This window comes from Tamandua tetradactyla, chromosome 1 (assembly GCF_023851605.1).
Source record: "Tamandua tetradactyla isolate mTamTet1 chromosome 1, mTamTet1.pri, whole genome shotgun sequence".
Taxonomy (NCBI): domain Eukaryota; kingdom Metazoa; phylum Chordata; class Mammalia; order Pilosa; family Myrmecophagidae; genus Tamandua; species Tamandua tetradactyla.
In genome coordinates this window covers 151800942-151822676 of record NC_135327.1, presented here as the reverse complement: position 1 = coordinate 151822676, position 21735 = coordinate 151800942, and the positions used below count along the sequence as shown (strand labels likewise).

Below are 21735 nucleotides of genomic sequence, written 5' to 3'. Positions count from 1 at the left end.
TCCTCTCTCTCCTCTGAACTCCTAGTACAGTTTCTTGGCTCTTCTCTCAGAGCCTTTACCACTTCCATCTTATATTTTATTTATGTACATTTCCTTTCTTCCCTACTCAAACTTCTTCTATAGGGTGGTTTGCACAGAGTAGGAGCTCAATAAACATTAATTAAATCAATTAATTAAGCTTTCTTTTGACCCTCCCTCTCCACCACCACACACATATTTCCCCCAGCAAACACCATAATGCTCTGAAGTTCACCCATCCCCTGTCCCTGAGAAAATAAGAGTCAAAGTCCAAACACCTGAACAGAATCTCTTTTATTAAAGAGGATGATCATCTGGTTCCCTTCGACACAAGTAATTAGACCTATTCTCTGGGTTTTCACAGGAATCTGTGAAGGTGCACAAGGCATCATGAACCTGATCGGCGGGGTAGGTTCTGATAACAAAGAACAAAGCTCCTTTTGTAAGAGAAGTTGTAGGTAAATAGCCAAGTTTTCTTGCATACTATCAGTTCTCCTCCATGCCAGCCACTTGTTCATATCCCTCACCCTTACCCCCATTAAAGCTGAAGGACCATACCATTAAATGAGGCTGAGACAAGTTCCCTCCTTTCTGACTGCTATCTCCAAACTCCCATGCCTTGAAGTTGCGCCCATCCCTGCCACAAAAAGGAGGTCCCAGGGCTGGGTTCACTAACCAAATAATCTATTGTCCAAGCAAATGCACTTTCCCGGTTCCTAACAGTAACAGTTACTTTTGAAGGAGAATTTTAGTTCTGTTCAGAGTCCAGTTGGTTGAGTCGCTTTAAGATCATGCTGTTGATTTTCTTAAGATCATCTATGTCCTTTCCTTCAGCTGTTAATCTTCTCGACACATCATCCATCTTGCTTCCTGTTTGAACTTCAAAATGGAAAACACACCAGGTTACACGATTTCCAGAACGTGGAGTCAGGATTCATCAGAGCTGAAAGGTGCTCTTAGCAAATCTCCTCCCCGGATAGCCCAGGCAACCCAAAAGCTCAGGAGACTTAGATTTACTGAAGGCTGAAGTTACCGATCAAGTGACCTGGTACAGCCTAGACTATCTTTGGCAATTGCACACAGATGTCGGCTGAGAAAGACAAAGCAGTGAGCAACCAAAGGAAGTTGCCCCCAGCATGTCTGATTATCCCCACAGCAGTGATCATTATGTTATCCCATTTCAACATCCATTCTCGGAAGGCTTTCCGTGCTTCATTTAGGCACTGACACAGTTTGGGTTTCAGCCTATTGACAGAGCTCTGCTGGTTCTGAATTACCAGCCCTTAATGGATTTGTAAAAATTCCCCTCAGACCACCTCTGAGGGAAAAGCACAGTGTTTTCAAAATAAACAGAACCCCTGGTTTAGGGAATGGAACACTTTGAAGTCTGTGCACCAGGGTTAAAATTTCTAAGAAATGCAGCTCAAAATCAGAGCTTTATATTGGAGTTCCTTATCATTTCTGTTCAGGCAGGATTTCTCAAAGACATCCTTCAGAAACGTATGATGTGGTTTAAGATGCTACTGGGCTTAGATGATAAACTTACATGGAAAGGTAAAGTGGATGTTAGAAGTTCACCTGCCAGCCTTGGGACAAATTGGCTGCCCAGCAGCTGCTTCTCCCTCGTGACTGAAAAATTGTGTCAGCTGAATTAGGGTCCAAGACATGAGGGAAGAGTTTAATTGAGCTTTGCTGCAGAACTAGGCAGAGCTACAACTTGCTTCTGGGAAAAAGTATGAAACTGAAGCAAATCCATGCCATGTGGCATCCTTTTTCCTCTTGGAAATTCCTACCACAAACACAAGAAGGAAGAACCAGCCATGTTTGCCTATGTGTGTTTCATAATACACTGGTCTCAAAATAAATTCCATGCAAAGCAAAAGAGTACCATTTGCAAACAAGAGAATAAATTATATACTAACCCAGAAAAACCTTGCGTATTATCTAACCTAGAACTCCCAAATTCATCTGGCCATAGAGTCTTTTTTTTTTCCCTTAAGGTAACAACAACATCCCATGGAACTAACATTCTCTTTAATATACTGCTTTGCCACTCAAAACTGCCACCAGGGCAGGTACCCATCCATGGTAATTCATTCTTGCTGTCCGTTACTCCTCTTTAAGGCAAAGATTGTGGCAAGAACATGAAGGCCCAGATTTAATAAGATTTGATAAGATTTATTTAATTTAATTTAATAAGATTATAATCTGATATCAGATAGGCTTATATCTATTACAGAAAAATGCTAGATTTTCAAAGAAAACAAGTTCTTGTACTCCAGTTAACAGAACACTGGTTTGCATTGAATCTCACTGATAGCAAAAAGGTTTTCTTATTAAAAATGAACACAGGCCAAGTTCTTTCTTTTACAAATGTGTGTGCCATCTCTGGCCTTAAAATGGGCTAAGGTTTGTTTGAAAACCACAGGAAGCCTTTGTTATTATGTCAGGAGAGGCAGTGGAGTGCAGGGGAGCTCTGGAACTCGAGAGACCCAGGTTTGAATTCCAGCTCTGCCTCTTATTAGCTAGATGAAATTGGAAAACAAACTCTCTGGGTCCTAGTCTTTCATTAGTAAAATAAAGAGAATAGGCACTACCTGGAGGGTTACAATAAGGACTGGAGATAATGAATGTAATGGGTCTCGCACAGAGTAATTGTCCAATTCACATCTTCTTTCTGTTTATTAGTTACTATGACTTTGTCCTCAAGGTAGTTGCTAGAGACAAATATAAAATAAATCTATTTACACAAGAGGAGTATAATAACAGGGATAAAGTTCATGCTCTTTGATGTCAGGCAGGAGAATCTTTGTGCCCTGATTCTGCACGTATTAGCTGTGTAACCTTGGGCACATGAATTAATATATTTGAGCTCAGTTCTCAGGGTCAATAAAATTGGACTAGGGGATCCTACACCATGGAGCTGTCATGAGGTTGAAGCAAATATAAATCAAGCGCTTAGCACAGTAACTGGGACAGAGTAAGCACTCCCTATATAGCATTTATCATTATCATTCCCCTTTATCTTACTACTTATCATCCCACATATATGGAGACAGAGAGGAGAGAGAATTTCCTTTGGGTTGCTCACATTTCTGGAGGCATACCTAGAATTTCCCAGTAGTTAAACTTGATCATTACCCTAGGTGGGTGTGACAGGATGATATGTATGTTGAAGTGAAATTTCAGAATAATAATACATGTGCTCCTTCCAGGCCTGCACGTTCAGCTGCCAACCCTTTCCCAATTGATAGCCAGATGCAAGGGCACCGTTATTGCCAGGAGAGTTCACCTTTAGCTTCTAAGTGCAAAAGATCATCAGCTAGATGTAAGAAAGAAGAAATAAAGCATCACTGCCACCCCCTCCCCCCCAAACTAGATAAAGACCCCTAAGCTGGTAGGAGGAAGGGGTCTTGGGGGAAGAAAAGGGGCCAGAAGCAGTGAAAGGTATTTGCTGTACTCTGCTGTCCCCACCCCCTTCCACCGACATCACCAGCTATAACTCCTCTAATCTGAAATGAAATTAAATTAAAGGCAAAGATATGGGCTCCACTTCTCATTTAGAATTTTTGAAGGCTATAATGCCTACAAAGCATGAGAGGGCAGATGAAATGGCAGTGTGGTAGATCTAGGCCAGTGTCAAAGACTACCCCCACTCCAGGCTCCTTTCCCTCTTAAATGACATGGGAGAGAATCAAAATAATTCCAGTGGGGTTCACGGGTGAGCTGAGAGAAAACTGGTGGGCTTGATGGGGGTGGCAACAAGCAGGAGGAGGGGAGAGCAGCAACAAGTTTCAGGGTGAGGTTGAAACCTGGAGGAACTTTTGGCTGAAGAGTTTTTGTGGGAAAGCCTGGGCCGCCACTCAAGGCCAAGGGCTGACAGGGTAGGTTATATCTGGAGCAGAAGACTGCTTGGAACTGAGCCAGGGCAGTGTCAAACAGGAAATAAGCTGTCCTCATCACATCCCAGCTCTGCCTCTGGGGCCTTATGCAAGCCCTTGGGTTCTTCTAATTAATTTCTGGGACTGGGTGGAAGTGAAAAAAACTTGGGAGTTTTAAACCCAATTATGACTGAGTTATAGATATGAATGAATGGAGAAATCATTGTATTGGGTTGAGAAGACTTGGAATTAGTTAGAATATGCTGCCTATCATTTGGAAGCTGGGGGGCCCAAGTGAGAAATTTATGCATTATAGAAATATTTAACAATGGCCTTTGTCTGAGTTTGTGAACTTCCGAACACTGTGGGCTTAGGCAGTGGGCTTGTGCCCCGTGATCTCATCTCCTTAGAGGTGTTTGCTCTTCCTGTCCTTTGGTTTAAGCATTAATTCCCAGAAAGCATATACTCGTTACAGGAGCAAAGTTAACAACCAGCTACGAAATAATTGCAAACAAGTAGTGAAAAACATGACGGCGTTACTTACTTATTAGAAATATCACGAAGGAAACCAGTGCCAGGCTGACAATCAGCATAATTATCAGCCCCACAAAGAACAGGCCGCGGCTTCCATTTCCCGGGTTAGTGCCGAGAACTGGGATTTTCTCCTCTAGAGCTAATGTGAAACAAATAACAACAACGAAAACTCCTCAGCAAACAACCTGTCTGCAGGACTTAACAGTGCTCCTCTATCAGATGGACACTCTAAATGGATACATCCTTTTTTCCCCTATGATTGCCTTGGAAAGTGGCCTATGTTTTAGGAATGCCTTTGAGCTGGGAGCTTTTTGTAAAGAGTTTACCTTCTTCTATATGGGCATTCAGAGAATAAGCAGGATTAAGTTATCTCCTTAGAACTGTTCAGAAAATTTCTTTGGAGATTGTTAGTGCTGCCAACAGCTAGCAAAAAAAAAGAAGGATTTTTCCTTTGGGATGCAATAAAGAAGTTAAGAGTTAAGAGTGGCGGAGGCTCTCTTGCCCTTTTCCCAAGATGACCCGGGAATAAAACAGAACTAGCTGTGGGACACCTACTGTGGATGGAAGGCTGAACGCTGGATATTTTCCAGGGAACTCTTTTAATAATAGGAATAATGTTGTGCCTCCACCCACTTTTTAAAAATGGCCCTGATATCTTTTGGTTTCTTAAAGCTGTTTTCAGAATGGACATGGTTTGGAAGCAAGGTTCTTTAAAATGTTTTGCAATTGAACTGAGAATGCAATCCTGCTTAGGCAACAGCTTAGTTCATCTAAACCATCAGTTATCGCATTTGGTTAAAATTGTGTAAGGCTCAGTTACCTAATAACACCCAACTAAATAGAAATAAGAAATATGGAAACCTAGGGAAGTGGAGGTCATTGAACTGATTTTGTTGTATTTTCTCTTATTTTGCATCAATTCTAGGAATGTTATGGATTGATAGGTAGATGCTAATGTCCCGTGCCTTATAAGTACCTCCTGTGTCACCCTCCTCAAAGCAAAGTCATAGGCTGGCACCCAAACTTCTACTTTTTATTGAGGCTGACTACAATAAAAACAGGTGAAAATCAGAGCATATTAAAATGAAGGAAAAAAAATGAGAACTCAGAAAGGATTTAGAAGGTGAATGATAGCTCTAAAAGCAGAGACAATAGAGTTTAGAGTGCATATGAAACAAATGTTAAGTGGGCAATTACCTCCAGTGTCTGAATGTCAGCGTTTAAACTAGAAAAGTTGGGGACTCAAAATGATCTAGTAGACCTTATTTATAATATTTAGGGAGCAAGATACATACTTAATATTGAATAGGATTTTGTTCCCCTTTAATTGGGACATTTTGTTAGGTAGAAAATGAAGTTGACTTTTTGCCCCCCAAAATTTCAATTTTCTTTTTAAACTAGGTGAATGTGTTGAGCATTTTTCTCAGCAACCCCTATAAAATAAGACTCCTCTAGAAAAATGGGCATCATTGGTGACCTGGCTGAGGTTACTAAAAGGCCCAGTAGCCAAGAGGGGTGTGCAAGGATCTGGGAGCCCAGCTTTGCAGCCCCCACCCTTTTCCAAAGACAGAAACTCCACAGGGCCTTCTCACAACTTCTGAAGACAAGAGGTCAAACTTTGCTTAGGAGCCAAGAAAGCCCATAATTCTGCCCAATATTTAAAGAACAAAAGCAAAAATTGCCTAATAATAAATAGCATGTCTTGTGCCAAGCCATTCCACCCCCCACCCCACCCCCACATCCAGGTTAGCCATTTGCTATTTTTGGTGACCTAGAAACCAGGCAGGGTGGCCAGGCCATCACGGGCACACATACGGAACAGATGCTGTGATCCAGCAGGACACAGGTTTAGTTTGTTCAAGTCATTTATGGAATCCACAACATAAAGCTTCCCATCTTCCTGAAAGTCACAAGAATCAGCATCCTGGAAAGAATGATTCATTGTCCCTGGAGGAAAACAGAGACATTGAACATGAGAAGCTTGGGCTGGGATCTCAACTTCACAACAGCCATAGCCAGTAGAAAGCTGGACTGGCATACACAGAACTTCCCATAACCATCATTTTCAAACTGAAGGTCTAGAAAAGGTTTGCTTGTCCAGAAGAAATTATTTCCTTTTATGGACATCCTTATCACTGTTCTTTTTGCTTTGCTTGCTCAGAGTCAAATGTGTGGCCCAATTTTGAGAACTGTATAGCACTTTATTCTCTCTGCACATGCTCTCTTCTCCTCATATCTCTCAATTTTGCCTCTTTTTTTCCCCCAGGACTGCTTTTTATTTTGTAATTGACTTTTTAATTTTTGTCTTTCATCACATTGCTTGTATTCTGGTGAGATACCTCAAATTGTTTGTACAAGCCTATGTATATATATATATATAAAGATAAAATTTAACCTGTTGGGCTATGGCCACATAGATTCTGAGTAGAAATTATTACTATGGACCACTTTAATTGCATGAGGCTTTAATATAAAACTGTAATTTCTATAATTCTCCCTCAATATGATATGAAACAGGTATCTCCTATTTCTTTCAGGCCCTTGCTGCTTCCTGTACACTTTTCTATCAGAGCATCTGTAATATTTTATTACATCTATTTGCTTACATCTTTGACTTCCCCAATAGACTTAACAATCCTGAAGGCAGAGAACAATTCTATTCTTTTTCAAATGCCTAGGGCCTGATGATAAATGTTATTAAAACACCTAAAATGTTCATTTCTTCAGGATTTAAATCTCATGATTTTCAAAAGAATTTCAGGCAGTTAATAAGTACATGGAAATAAGACTGAGGGTAAAAGTCCTTTCTCTGGGTGTAGACTCTGGCAAAGTGAGTGTAATAAACTTTGAGTCTATAGGTGACAACACATTATTTACTTTCTGCTGCCATTTTTATTGCCTGTAAAACCAATTATAAATGAAAAGAAATATGATTTGAGCTAAAAAACAAAAAAACCCTGAATTTAGAAAAAAATTAGTATGCCTTTAGAAGATCTGAATAAAAGTATCAGTTTTTTACTAAACAGTTTAAACTGCAGTCTAAATTCAAAGTAAAACCCAGAAATTTCACAATACCTAAAATGTACTAGGAATACTTGTTGAATATGTGTTCCCAGACCTAGCTAAGAAAAATAGTGAGTTTTAAAAGTCATGGACTAAGTAATTAAGCTTTTTTCAATCAGAGTTAAAACTTAAAAGGGTATTTCACTTATCCAGAAATATTAATTAACAGGAACACACAATTTCCTGATTATTTTTAATAAGTTAGTACTGTAGCATTTTAGATTGATGACTCAACTTCAAATATGCTTCATAGAGGGTTTCTAAAGGAATGATTTGAAGTGATAATTTAAAAAAGGAAACAAAGAAGGCAGCAGTAGCAAATAGACTAGAAGGGTCTTAGAGACAGATCAAATCTTATTCTTTCACAGATAAAAGTAAAGCCCAAATATGTTTTAACACATTCCTAAAGTATCCTCTCAGAACATTTTATACTGTATATACTATATTATCCTGAATACTAGTATTTGACAAGAAATAAAGATTGTATGTGTCACATCATAAAATCATCCTTCCAAAAACAGCTTCTATTTTAGGTTTGGGGTCTGACGCATGGTTCATTTTTGGATCTCTGACTTAATCCCCTTGAGCCTTAGCTTCCCCTTCAGAAACATAAGTACTATTGCTTGAATTTCATATTGAGGCTCAATCAGTGTTTACAAAGCAGAAGATTAGCTAGAAAATCATAGCTACAGACACAGACTTCAGAGTAATAAGGCTTATAAAATCTCCAAATTACTGGCTTCCTATCTATTCAAAAAGTGATTCAATGCAATATCAAATCCAAAAGAACTGAGACAACAGGCAAGAGTGAGCTATGAAGGGCTCTGAATGAAAATTTCTTCGTTGAGGTGTAACCACAATGTAAATGGGAGCTATTTCAATATGTTTTCTTAATTAACTGCAATGTGCAAATATAAAGAACTAGAAGAGGAAACTGAGTTGGGTGTGGTTCGTGATGGCCAAGAGCCTACAAATGACTCTGCTGCTAGTAAATGGATACAAGATCACATGGCCCTAAAACTGGGACCCACAGCTATTTGACACCGGTTGTTCTATCTTTGGCATCTCTGTATGAGGGCATCAGGGAGCAACCACCCAGGCTGGAGAAGCCAGAGTGTCACTAGCAATTCTGCAATCTATGTCGCGACCCTCCTTCCCACCTCTTCTGTGCATTTTGCTCACTAAGGTTGACTGAAGCAGCACTCTTTAAAAAGAACCTTTCTAATACTTTGAGCTGAAATGTGTAAGTAATTTCATTTTCCTCCTGTTTAGATCAGTGCTAACTGCTGATTCTTTCTGCCATTTAAGAATTTAACTACCTACCAATAAATATCCTGACAATAATAGCAATCTATGAAAAATCGCTTTGCTCTTTATTTTTTCCCCACAGGTACTTGGTATCAAACCACAGAAATAACTTACATAGTATTGCTTATCATGAAGTAATTTTTGGAGCAGGGCTTAATTCAAAGCTAATAGGAAGCGTCAATAAGTGAGTTATGGTTCTTTAATTCTATTTCAAAGAAGTAAATTTAGAAAGTAAAGTTTCAGATCAAGTTTAAATAATTTCTATTAGAAATTTAAAACATGCAACAGAAACTTCCCAGCCTTAAGGACCATAAAGGACTCTCAGTAGAGTAATAGCATGCAAATTACTTACAAAAATGTGAACTTTGCCTGCTAGGTTACTTTTCAGTAGCACCTACAACAAAATTCTGTACCAATTCTGTAGTTCTTTCTTTGCTTTCCTTCAGCGCACGGGTACTTCTATAAGGTCCACAACCCAGCATGAAACTGTTCGTCAACATTTAGTGTTCATTTTGGCCAAACAGTATAAGATTCCAAATACTGACTTTATAAATAAGATTTTTACTTAATATATTTCTGAAACTATTCTTTTAAAACCCCACCATGCCCTGATTCAATTGGTAACTGATGAGGTTCGTATTGGACTAAAGTTCATGTCCTTATTTGGCTGAAGCTACTATGTAAGTCGACACCACATTTCCAGCACTTCTGCCAAGGCTCCCGTATATGAATATCCTGCAGCAGAAAGGAGCTGTCATTATGACAACTAACCTGCACCAAACTCCAGTTTAACCAGAGAACAGCAATTAACAGGGACAGAATAAAATCATAACAGATGGCAGGTCAGAGGTCTCCTAGGGTTTTCAGCAGCTACAAGACAGTCTGAGTAGGAAGATCGCCTGGCTACAGACCCACCTACTCCGTAGGTGACAGCCCTTTGTCTCATCAACTTTCTTTCCTTTTCTAAGGCTTTATTCTGTGAGCTTCTGTGCATCCTGCTTTCTCAGTAAAGTCATTTCCTTCTCTTGTGCGACTCCCTCATATACAAGCCAAGGAGCTTCTGCCCTCTGGCGAGCGTAAAAGATGCTACAATCTGTGAGATCCCAGCAGGATGCTGAGTTAGGTTGTAAACGAATATGCAGTCCTTTGTAATCCTAACTTCCATTGTCAGGACTAGGAGGTCATTTTTCATCCTTGAAACATTTTTCACTTCAGTTAAAAAATGTTTGCTTCACAAAATGTCCTTTACACTTATATTCAGTATGGATCTTACACTCCTTTTGGGGAAAAGGACAAATTCAAGGAAGAAGACAATGAACTAGCAAATGTTTTCTCAAAAAGAACTATGCCAAATTTCTCGGAAGAGTGAAAATGTTCATGTTAACTATAATTTTTTTGTATTAGCTATTATTTTAATGATCATGGCCAGTTAAAAGAATCTTTCAACTACCTGGTCTGTCTTAAAATATCTGTCCTTTGAAGCAGTATTAGCGTCATTTTGAGCATTTCCCATGTTTTTTCTCTGTTGTAATCTTACATCTTTGAAGTATTAACCCCCTCTTTAGGGATGAGGAAAATGGGAACTAAGGAATTTGTCTGAAGAAACACAGGTAGCAAGTGGCAGAGCTGAATTCAACCATACTTTTACCCCATGAGGGGCAAGAAACTTACAGTTTGTGACTAGACATCTGGAGAACTACTTAAGATCAAAGCAAGATAATCTACCTCATTTTAGCTATTATGCACTTGATAGAGCTTGGGTCACAGACAAAAATATTCTCATATGTTCAATCTGGGGACATTTCCAAATATTTCTTACATTCTATTTTGCCATATCTAGATTCAACTCCCAGGAAATTCAGTAAATGCCATCAAAGACGAGTCACAAATACTGCTTCAAAATTGATCTTGAGCCTCAAAATGAAAAGCTTATGAGGCAGGGACCATTTAAATTCCTTCAAACCAGCAAGATTAACCAAAAATCAAGCAAACAATTGATCTATCACACACCAATCTTACTTTCAAGAAAATTCATGCATTTTCTTTTCCTCAAGCATTCTTAAACACTGAATCCCCAATAATCTTTGTCTAGCGATCTTCTTTAGCTTTGTGAATAAAAGGCCCCATTTCTATTTACTAAGCAGAGTTGCCAATTAAAACACTTATCTCCTCTGCCTCCCAAAAGGCAGATTAGTATTAAAAATTACAAAAACCACAAGAATGAATTTCATGGAGTTCCAAAAGAAAGAAAACTTGGAGACGGGGGGCATGGAGGAGGAATTAAAAAGCTCACCAAAGCACATTTCATGCAATTTTAGAACATAGACTCTAAGAACTTCAAGAAAGGAAAAAAAATCACTAGAATTTAGAAATAAAAATTTCATCAGGCATCTCAGTATCACTTTACTGTTTTTTATTTCTTGTTTTTATTTATTTATTGTTTTATTGTTCTTTAGAAAACAATGAAACAAGGTCTTCAAAATTCCAAACTTGATTTTTTTACCTAGAATTTTATACCCGGCAAACTGTTACTCAGAAAAATTAAGTTTAAAAATATCTAATAGTACAGTTGTTAAAATGTAGTATCAGTTGTGGCAAATAATCCACACCAATGCACGGTGTTGGTGCTGGGGTGGTGTACAGGGAGCTTGTATTTCATGCACGATTGTTTTGTAAACCCACTTCTCTAATTAAAAAATAAATAAATAATTGTCCCTCTCATGCATCAATTCCCAGAATGCTAATGAAATAAGTGCTCCATATCAACAGAGAAGACCAAAGATCCAGGAAATGTGGGATCCAAACTAAGGGAAAGGAAAAATGAAGGGAGGAAAACAAACCCCCAGGATAAAGTGAGATCTCAGGAAAACAAAAGTACACTAGGATGAGAAATTGGACTGAAGAAGGAAACATATTATAAGGGTTTGACAACATGGAAAACAGAATCAGAAGTTTCACAAATCTATTTGGGACTGTTTGGATTGAACTAGTGATAAGTGTGTATAAATCCAAGAAAGAGAAGAATTAGTGATGTGCATATAAATCCAAGAAATAAGATGACAATTGTTAACTCCAGAAGTAGTTTTACAGGAATGGAAATGTAAACACTCGAGTTCAAGAGTGAACATATAAATATGGTTGTAATATAAAGAAAGCTGCTGATTTAACCAGAAAATAAAAATTTTTTGAGGATGGGAAAGGTTAAAAAGACAAATTCACCCCCATTTTCATAGGGAGTTGACAAATGTCTAAAAGTAAAAAAAACTAAGAAATACAGTGTGCTGGTTTGAAATGATGTATGTACCCTGGAAAAGCCATGTTTTAATTCTAATCTCATTTTGTAAAGGCGGCTGTTTCTTCTAATTCCTATTCAGTACTGTATGTTTGAAACTGTAATTAGATCACCCCCCTGGAGATGTGATTTAATCAAGAGTGGTTGTTAAACTGGATTAGGTAAAAGACATGTCTCCAGCCATTTGGGTGCGTCTTGATTAGTTTTTGAAGTCCTATAAAAGAGGAAACATTCTGGAGAATGAGATTCAGAGCAGAGCAGAAAGACATAGCCACGAGAAGCAGAGTTCACCAGCCAGCGACCTTTTGAGAGGAAGAAAGAAAATGCCTCCAGGGGAGCTTCATGAAACAGGAAGCCAGGAGAAGCTAGCAGATGACGGGGTGTTCGCCATGTGCCCTTCCAGATGAAAGGGGAACCCTGACCATGTTCACCATGTGCCTTTCCATATGAGAGAGACTCTGTGTTTGCCATGTGTGCTTCCACTTGAGAAAGAAACTGTGAACTTCATCGGCCTTCTTGAACCAAGGTTATCTGTCTCTGGACACCTTAGATTGGACATTTCTATAGATTTGTTTCAATTGGGACATTTTCTCAGCCTTAGAACTGTAAACAAGCAACTTATTGAATTCCCCTTTTTAAAAGCCATTCTGTTTCTGGTATATTGCATTCCTGCAGCTTGCAAACTAGAATACAGAGCTATAAGCGTGTTATTTAGAAACCTGAAACCAAGATGCTAGAAAAACTTGAAGTCTACATGTCCCCTGGGATGGAAATGAGTGAGTAGAAAAATGGGCAGGAAGCTAACTTTTTTCATTATAAGCCTTGAAGTACTATTGAACCATGTATATCTCATTAACAAAAATTCATTTTTATCAAAAATATGTATACATATATGTATTTTAAAACTTAGAAAAACACTTCACAATTTCCTTCCCATGGTTCTAACCTATTTGGAATATAAGGAGGTGGTAACACACAAACCTAAGTCAGAAATTCCAAATCTGTTTTCCATTCTACTATACCGAAACATGAAACTCACCCTCCTATCAGCAAGTGACTATAAGCCAGCCAAAGATTTTCACGCAGGGAACACATCAGACCTTCCAGGAGTTAGGGACGTGGGAGAAGAACATTAGTTTGGAAAATACCTAGCTACTTCTTTCTAAAAGGTACCTACTTCTCTACCCCTCACTCCATCCCTCTATCACTGTTTTCTGCAGTAAGAATATCAAAGAAACAAGTCTATGAATTCTCAACTGTAGATATTGTTGGTACTATACAAATTTAATAGTAATATCAGTAATTAAATCAGTCAACATGCTTACAACTTTCTTTAAAATGAAAAAAAAAAAACACCTCATGGGAAAACCAAGCAGCAGCATCCTTAAGTCAGTAACTTGAATACCAATTACATATCGCTACATTTTTTCAGCTACTTAAGTCAGTAACTTGAATACCAATTACATATTGCTACATTTTTTCAGCTACTTTAATGTGTTTTCAGATATGCAAATGAAGATTTTGTCTCACCCCCTCCCTACCTGGCTTGGTCATTTTGAATGCTCTATGTTAAACCCATAATATTTTTCTTCTATTAAAAACTAAACACTCTAAGTGTGAAAAGATCTTTTATTTTAAAGTAAAGAGCACAATGTCTTGCACAGCAGATAAAATTAGTAATTAACGGCTTTTGGAGATTAAGGTTAGCAACCTTTCCGGCATATGCTAATTCATCATGAACTCCCAATAGGTGAACTGAAATTGCCTTTAAGTGCAGCTGCAAGGACTCAAGGTCTAATTCCTTTTGTCCAACCCAGTGACAAAATTAAAATAACTATGTTCCAATTAAAATTTAAAATACAGCAGCTTTCTCAGAGGAACATGCTCCCAAAAAGTGTATCCAGAACTCATTTGTCTAAGATCATAATTTTATACCTTGTATGTATACATCATTATAAATCAATATTTCTGACAACTATAGTATTAGAAATTTAACCTTTTATAATAGCTTTTTACATTATGAGAAATAAAATGAAAAAAGATTTTTTCTCTTCATAAACAGAATATGACCAAACACTTTATTCATGTTTACCGATTCTATTTACAAAGAATACTTAATAATCAGAACTCACCATTTGCAATACTGTACATTAAATTATAAGTAATATAAGCCCTACTACAAGTTATCTATGTTCATCCCAAGATAAAAACTATCAAGAGTTTAAATACATTAGAAATTAACAACAAAAAAAAATTCAAAAGGAAATTAGAAAGTCTTCAAGTGCTGAAAATCTAGAAGAATTCTCCAACATCTGCCCTCTTATCACGACATTTGCTTCGAGCTTTTGTTCGAGCTTTAAAGGCTGCAGAGTTATATAAATGCTGAAATGAAGAAAGGAAAATACGTGTGGGTCACTGAGGCTTATACTCCTACAAAATGAGAAAAAAAAAATCACGAAGGAAACAAACACTAATTTGACACTACAAAAATTTTAAATGCTCTTTCTGGCCATCCTTCCATACCACCATAATGGTGTGTCTCAATGTCCTGGCTGATGCCATCAAGAGCATTAACAATGCCAAGAACAGCCAAACACTAGGTTCCTTTTAGGCTGTGCACCAAAGTCACTGTCCAGTTTCTAATTGTGATGATGAAGCATGTTTACACTGGGGAATTTGAAATCATTGTTGATTCCAGAGCTGGGAAAATTGTGGACCTCACAGGCAGGTTACACAAGTATGGAATGATCAATCCCAGATTTGATGTACAACTCAAAAGATTAAGAAAAATGGCAAATAATCTGCTCTGCATCCCATCAGTTCGGTTTCATTGTACTGACAACCTCACTTGGCATTACGGAGCATGAGGAAGCAGGAGGAAAATACATGGGTGGGGGTGGGTGGAAATCCAGGGTGTTTTTTTTTCTAGTGATGTAACACATACATGCATATAAAGTGCCTTAGTGGGGAAAAAAGTGCTTGTAAAATACACACAAAAACAACATTTGAGTGTGGGAATTTAAACATGTAACAATTAATGGCTATGCCATACTAAGAAAAAAATCAAATACATTAAGAAAAACGTAAATAAAGGGCCTCAATATGAATTAAAATGGTCAGCCTGCTGTCAACTAAAACAAAGTATTATAAAGACCAGGTGTTTAAATAAAATAAAGCTGCCTCCTTGAATCAACAGGGGATTTGAGTTGAGCTATATATTTCTAATTGCTTTCCCATATGTACCAAATTTAACAAAATGTTTCAAAAGGAAAAAAAAGGGAAAAAATGATGGGGTGTCATATTAATACCTATTTATCAAATATTTAAAATTATAAAATCCAGTGCTGTCAAGTCTGTGTGTAATACACGTGTCTTCATTCATTGCTAGAGACATTAAAAATTATAGAATAACTTTGGAAGGTAATTTCCAATACATATCAAAAAACTACAATCGAGCCCTATATTCCATGCAGGGGATTTCTTCTAAGAAATAATTCAAACAAAACAAATATGTAAAAAGGTTAATATTTTAAAAGAGTTTTTAAATATCAATTGTGTGGACATAAAATTATTACAAATATAAAAATGTAATTAAGCATTTCACACTCACCAGGATGGACATAAGAAATTTTTTTTTTATGGAAAAAAAGTGTTGGGGAGGATGTAGAGAAATGAGAATACTTTAACTTGCTGGTAGGAAAGTAAAATGGTGCAGATACTATGGAAAAGTTTAAATTAAACACAGAATTACCATATAATCCAGCAATTCCACTCTAGATATATACCCAAAGAACTGAAAACAGGAACTCAAATTAAAACTTGCACTCGAATGTTCACAGCAGTGCTATTCACAATCACCAAAAGGTGGGAACAATACATATGTCCATCAACTTAATGGCTGGATAAACAAAATGTGGAATGGCCATACAATGAAATATTACCCATAAAAAGAATGAAGCACTAATACATGCTACAACATGGATAAACCTCAAAAACATGCTAAGTGGACAACACCAGACACAAAAAGTCACCTAATTGTCAACTCCATTTATATGACTATCCAGAATATGTAAATTTAGAGGCAGAAAGCAGATTAGTGGTTACTAGGGGATGGGGCAGGAGGGAATGGGACGTGGCTGCTGAATGGGTACAGGATTTCCTTCTGAGGTAATAAAAACGTTTTTGAACAAAATAAAGGTGATGATTGCACAACACTGAATGTACTAAAAGCCACCGAGAACTGTACACTTTCAAATGGTTAATTTTGTTATGTGAAAATTACCTCAATTTAAGAAAACAAAAATTTTTTTATGAGTTTTTGGAATATTAAGTGAAAATATGATGTTAATTACTATTTAATGTTACAAACTCTGATCACTTAGTGATTTTAGAAATGAAGACATGAAGTAGGCTCAACATCTGATACAAAAGAAATATTATATAAATACTTACATTTAAATATCAAAACTCCACTGAATAAAAGGAAAAAAAAATGAAAAATAACTTCTGTGTTAAGATTATAGAATTCATGGGTAAAATTTTTTTCATTGAAAACCTCCCACAATCTAAATGCTTCTGCATTTTCAGTATAGCCATTCTATGTTTCAAATATCATGAAAAACTAGAATTTCACATTTGGACAGAATGCCTGTCACCTGGTAGGATCAAAGCTTTGGCACCACTTTTCTTTGGTGCCTTTAGTTTTGGTCAAAAACAAACCCAATAAAAAAAAAAAACTAACAACAACAACAAAAAAACCTACCCTTTCAAAACGAGAAATCTTCATTGTTTTAAGAGCTGCAGCATCAAGCATCACCGGGGGTCCAAGTTCAAATACATTGCGAAGGAATTCATTTGACTTATGTAAAACAGAAAAAGGTGCTAAGATTCAGTATTAAATATCATAGGACTTTTCAATACATAAAGAGAATCTGACTCAAAGAAGTTATGTGGAACCTTCAAATATGGACTAGGCTAAGCTCACTTATTTCCTGTTTTTCAGTATGGGACCAAATTGCTTTCAATGCCTTGAATCCAAGAAAGCTATGCCAAGCTATTTGCTTTTACATAAGGACATCAATAGCAGAGGTTTAAATTAAAGGTGGTCCATCAGACTTACACAACTAAAAAAACAAAAAATTCACTTTCATATTTATTCAGTTTTACTTTCAAAATCAGATTTATGGTACTGTTTTCTGGATATTCAAAAGCCAATTAAATGACATTCAAAACTGCTTCCTAATTTAAAAGCAAAAATAGAAAGTATGTCACTCATTTACCTGCAAGTGATACTGCATCCCAGATGCAAGAACCTCCTTAAAAGTATCATAGGTATGTTTTTTTACCCAGCAATCAATATACATGCGTTCAGGACCAAATTTAACAGTTTCTGTTGGAAAATCTCGTTCCTAGTCAACAAAAGAATCAAAATTATAGGAAGTAATAAAACGGCCCAAAGAGAAGAATTTAGGTAAACACAATTTCTAAATAGACATATAAATGTTAAGATGAATTAACAACATGGTTTCAAGTGAAACCTCCATACCTGAGATATGTACAGATTTATTAAAGGTGCCATTCTATACGTAAGGGTACAGAATTTGTCTGATTGTGGCAGACTTAAAGGCACAACTGAGTTTGGATACATAGTAATGGCAAAACCACACTGCTGTGACTTTTTAAAAAGAATTTCAACAGCACTTGACAAACTTCAAGAGTCATATAGGGTCCCAGCCACTAGAAATCTCCAAGAGGCCAAGGAGTAGGATTATTAAGAAAAAGAGAAGTCACATCAGAGTTAAAGATTTCAGAGTTGAAAATTCTGCCAGAAAACAATTCCTAAGGTATAACTATGAGAGAGTGGTCCAAGTGAAATGGAAGTAACAGTCTCTAGAACAAATAGAGGATATGGTTTTCCAAATGCGTAAAACCACCCAGAAAGGTCATGGAACTTGGGTACGAAAAGAAAACCGGCTGCTCAATTCTTTGATGAAATCATGAATATGGAAGAACAAGCAGAAAGGGAATAGCTGCTAGACAGAGACAACAGAAAGGTGATGGAGCCTTCAAGAAAGGTGAAGGGGCAAGACCATTCTAGCTGCCTACCCCACATCTACTCAGTCCCTTTCGCTTCCAGCAGACACAGTATATAATGATTGGAAAAAACATAAATTCTAGAATTACATGGATATCCACTCACCCTGCCTGTGACTTTGACAAGAAATGTGATTTCTTTAATCTGTTCCATTGCCTGTAAAATGGTGATATCCATACCTATACCATATTTTTTTTTATGGTTCCTTCTCCCACAGGCTCTCTCTTAATATCTCCCACAATCTAGCACCATGCTCCAGCTATCAACAGGTATGTTCCCCTGCCCATTACAGATAAGCTTTTTAAAAAAAGAGTGGTTGACGCACACCATTCACTACTTCTTCACTTCCCATTCACTCTTTAATCGACTTCATCTGGCTTTTATCCCATCATGCCACTGAAACTGCTAGGTCACCAACAACCTCTTGAAAATTCCAATAGATATTTCTGACTCTGTCTTACTTGACCCATCTACAGCATTTAGCCCTGCTGAAAGAAAGCACAGTACAGTGGGTTCAAATTCCAGCTTTGCTACTTGCTATTCTTTACTTCTTTTGTCCCCATTTTTCCTTAAAAAAACAGTGCTATTGCTTAAGAGCTGGCATGGAACTGAAATAAGAAAATTGTGTACGTGGAAGCACCTAACTTTGTCAAAGCTTGCTGATTTGAGGAATGAATGAGTTTCAAGGGGGATTTTTTTTGGATTAAGAGAAATGGTGCAGCAGCAGCATGCAAAAGATAAACTGTGTAATTCTCCTCTGTGTCAAACAACCTTCATTTAAAAGATCCATGGAAGGGGGGTCCTGAAAGCTAGGTTTCAGTAAAAACAAAGAGAAAAGAACACTTAGCAAAGCTCTCAGAATAGGTATTTCTTCATCAAGTGTGTTGTAGCAGAGGCTGCAGAAACAGTAAAAGGGAAGAAAAACTTTAATCCTGGGACAGAGAGGAGGGAGGTGGGTAAGGCTTGAGAAAGTATATCACTATAGAACTGGAGTATGAAATAATCAGAGGACTTTCATTTTTAGCAGTGCCTGAACGATACTTGGACAAGAGGCCTGTTTAAATCTGGTGCAAGTTGAGATTTCACTTGTGTCTTTCTCAGAATAATCACTGCTACATGCTGAGGCTGGCCTAAGCTGATGGGCTCACTGGGGTCTGTCAGGTCCTGTTGACCCTTATCATTTATTATCCAGGATGCATCAAAAGAGAAAATCTGCAATCAGGTCTAATCCAGAAAATCTAGGACATGTTGCTATATCAGATAGAAATAACTAAAGAAATTTACATTTTTAAGTCAAGAAATATTTCTTACCTAGCAAACCAAAAGTAATTGCAAAGGAGTTTAGTATTCTCCGGAGTGAGAAAGCCTTTATCCTGAGCTCACTTCAGCCCTGTATCTTATCCCCTAAAGGTTTCTAAACTGAGGAGGAAGTTATAGGGCTATAGAAAGGATTCAAGTATCAGTCAACTCATAAAGATGCTGAATTTTTATTATTTCAGTTATTAGCACTTGGGTTTCTATGCCAGTTTCAAACTTATATACCCCAGAAAAGCAAAGCTCTTTTAATCCAATCTTGTGGGTGCAGACACATGTGGGTGGGACCCTTTGATTAGATTATTCCCGCAGAGAAGTGGCCCACCCATTCGAAGCAGTCTAAATTAGTTTAAGGAGTCCTTAAAAGAGATCACAGAGTGAGCTCAGAGACACAGGGAGCAGAGAGATGTAACAAAGACACAGATGTCTGAAGATGCTAAGCTAAGAGATGAAACCCAGAATCTGCTCCAGAGAAGCTAAGTACGGAATCACAGGCACTTTAGAATGAAAGCCCCTGGAAACAGGAGCTGAGAGAGCCATTTGAAACCAGAAACCAGGAAAAAAGGACAGCAGATGTCACCATGTGCCTTTCCAGTGACAGAGGAGAAACCCCAAACATCATTGGCTTTTTTTCAAAATCTTTCTCTGGATGCCTTAATTCAGACATTTTCATGGCCGTAGGACTGTGAATTTGTAACTTAATAAATCCCCTTTGAAAAAGCCAATCCATTTCTGGTATACTGCATTCCAGCAGCTTTAGCAAACCAAAACACTTTCAAAAGGAGATGACAAAGGTCTGTTTAAAGGCAAGATTTTTTTTTTAAAAGTAAATGAGTAGCTACCAAAGTGCTTAAGATGCCTACCTCCACTGCCCTCAGAACATCTCGGAAGACTGACCGCTGCTTTCTTTTATCGATTTTGGCCCGGTGCTTATTTCCATCTGTAGCCAAAGCCCTAAGCATTTGAGTCAAAGACTCCATGTCTTCATAAAAAAAGTCCTGGTCAAAAAAAAAATTTATTTGGTTTGTTACTTTATTTTTTCTTTTCAATCTCTTCTAGAGCTAATAAAAAACAGTCCAGCTTGGAAACTATCCAGTGCTCCATATTGTAACATGAATCTTAAAGCTGCTGAGAAATCCTGGCAGATGGAATTATATTTTATTATTATATTATAGTTTCACCCAGAAATGCTGACTGTATGATATATTACCTACAAAACAATTAGCATTCCCTTTTCAAGTATATGAAGATGCATTCAACAAATACTTACTGTACACTTACAATATGCAAAACATTACTGGAATTGCAAAGCTTAGTGAGAGACAGATACACACAAAATTAAAACAGCTTTTATCCTCTGGTTCCTAAATCCTCAAGCCACACATTCCAGAATAACAATAATTTGCATAATCCAAATTTTAACTTAAAATAATGTTTCTGAAAGCATTTAATTTCTAATTTATTGGCCATAAGTCAAATAAGAGTAAAAATATTTACATCAAGTGCACATTATTCAAAACAAGTAGGTAATTTAATCCTTTCTGGAGAGGACCTACAACATGTATACCACTTGATATTGCGGGTTGACTACAGGTTTCCCTATTACAGTCTAAGTAGCTATACATTTAAGAAGTTTTTTTTATTCTAGGTGTTTTTATTTCTAACTACAATCTACAACCGCATTAAGAAGAACTAGTTAACAGACCAAAACAAGAGTAGGTATTTATATGAAGCCATATAGTGAGTTCTAGATATTCAACTGAATTTGCTGCTTTAGAAACATAGTTACATTTTCTAAAAAGAAACATTTTAACTCATTCTATCAAAATAAGCATCTCTTATTCTGAACATCCTTCAAATTGTTTGTACAATTAATTATTTAGTCTCAAAAATATATAACGTGATTTCTTTTAATGTCTAAAATGAAAAAGATCATTTTACTGGTGGAAAATAAGCTTGAAATAATCCAATGGATATTCTAATTTTTCAAGTACATAAAACTTTTTTATTGCCAATATTTCAGATTGTGCGTTCATTGCTGAATATTGCTTCCAATGTTCCAGTTTCACCCTTTTATGCCAGAGTTAGGTGGAGATACCACCACCTACTTAGATCTGTAACTAGAAAAGTACATATCAAAGCTGATCAGATAATTGGAACACATCAAAGTTATGTTGATTTCTGTATTTAAACCCCCCAAAAATGTGACTCCAACATTCCAAGTTGGCAAG

At 37.1% G+C, this 21735-nt stretch overlaps 2 protein-coding genes and 1 pseudogene across 5 annotated transcripts in view; 1 reads left to right on the top strand and 2 right to left on the bottom strand.

Moving 5' to 3' along the window:
• Nucleotides 1–301: 301 nt before the first annotated feature.
• On the bottom strand, nucleotides 302–14338 carry LSMEM1 (leucine rich single-pass membrane protein 1). 3 transcript variants are annotated; one of them, XM_077170757.1, is made up of 4 exons: nucleotides 14229–14338; nucleotides 6249–6380; nucleotides 4444–4572; nucleotides 302–897 (listed from the first exon to the last, which is right to left on the bottom strand). In XM_077170757.1, exons 1-4 carry the CDS (start codon nucleotides 14245–14247, stop codon nucleotides 767–769), a joined length of 411 nt encoding a protein of 136 aa, XP_077026872.1. In that variant the 5' UTR covers nucleotides 14248–14338; the 3' UTR covers nucleotides 302–766. The 3 variants fall into 3 exon arrangements, with proteins under 3 accessions (XP_077026872.1, XP_077026961.1, XP_077026788.1); XM_077170846.1 differs by lacking the exon at nucleotides 14229–14338 and adding an exon at nucleotides 9157–14044; XM_077170673.1 differs by lacking the exon at nucleotides 14229–14338 and adding an exon at nucleotides 9262–14044.
• Nucleotides 14161–21735, bottom strand: part of IFRD1 (interferon related developmental regulator 1) — a 23890-nt gene continuing 16315 nt past the window's right edge. For both annotated transcript variants that reach the window (XM_077170470.1, XM_077170547.1), the window contains exons 9-12: nucleotides 20368–20502; nucleotides 17376–17504; nucleotides 16859–16954; nucleotides 14161–14478 (exon numbers count right to left, since the gene is read on the bottom strand). In XM_077170470.1, coding sequence (XP_077026585.1) covers nucleotides 14389–14478; nucleotides 16859–16954; nucleotides 17376–17504; nucleotides 20368–20502 — 450 coding nt within the window. In that variant the 3' untranslated portion in view covers nucleotides 14161–14388. The remainder of the gene's footprint in view (nucleotides 14479–16858; nucleotides 16955–17375; nucleotides 17505–20367; nucleotides 20503–21735) is intronic.
• On the top strand, nucleotides 14627–15033 carry LOC143679343 (small ribosomal subunit protein uS8 pseudogene; annotated as a pseudogene).

Coding starts and splice junctions, on each gene's coding strand:
- LSMEM1 (XM_077170673.1), bottom strand. CDS start 9,304: ATGTTGACGAACAGTTTCATGCTGGGTTGTGGACCTTATAGAA. Junction 6,381..9,261: donor GGGTTGTGGACCTTATAGAA/GTACCCGTGCGC, acceptor GTTTTCCTCCAG/GGACAATGAATCATTCTTTC. Junction 898..4,443: donor CTTCGTGATATTTCTAATAA/GTAAGTAACGCC, acceptor TCCATTTTGAAG/TTCAAACAGGAAGCAAGATG.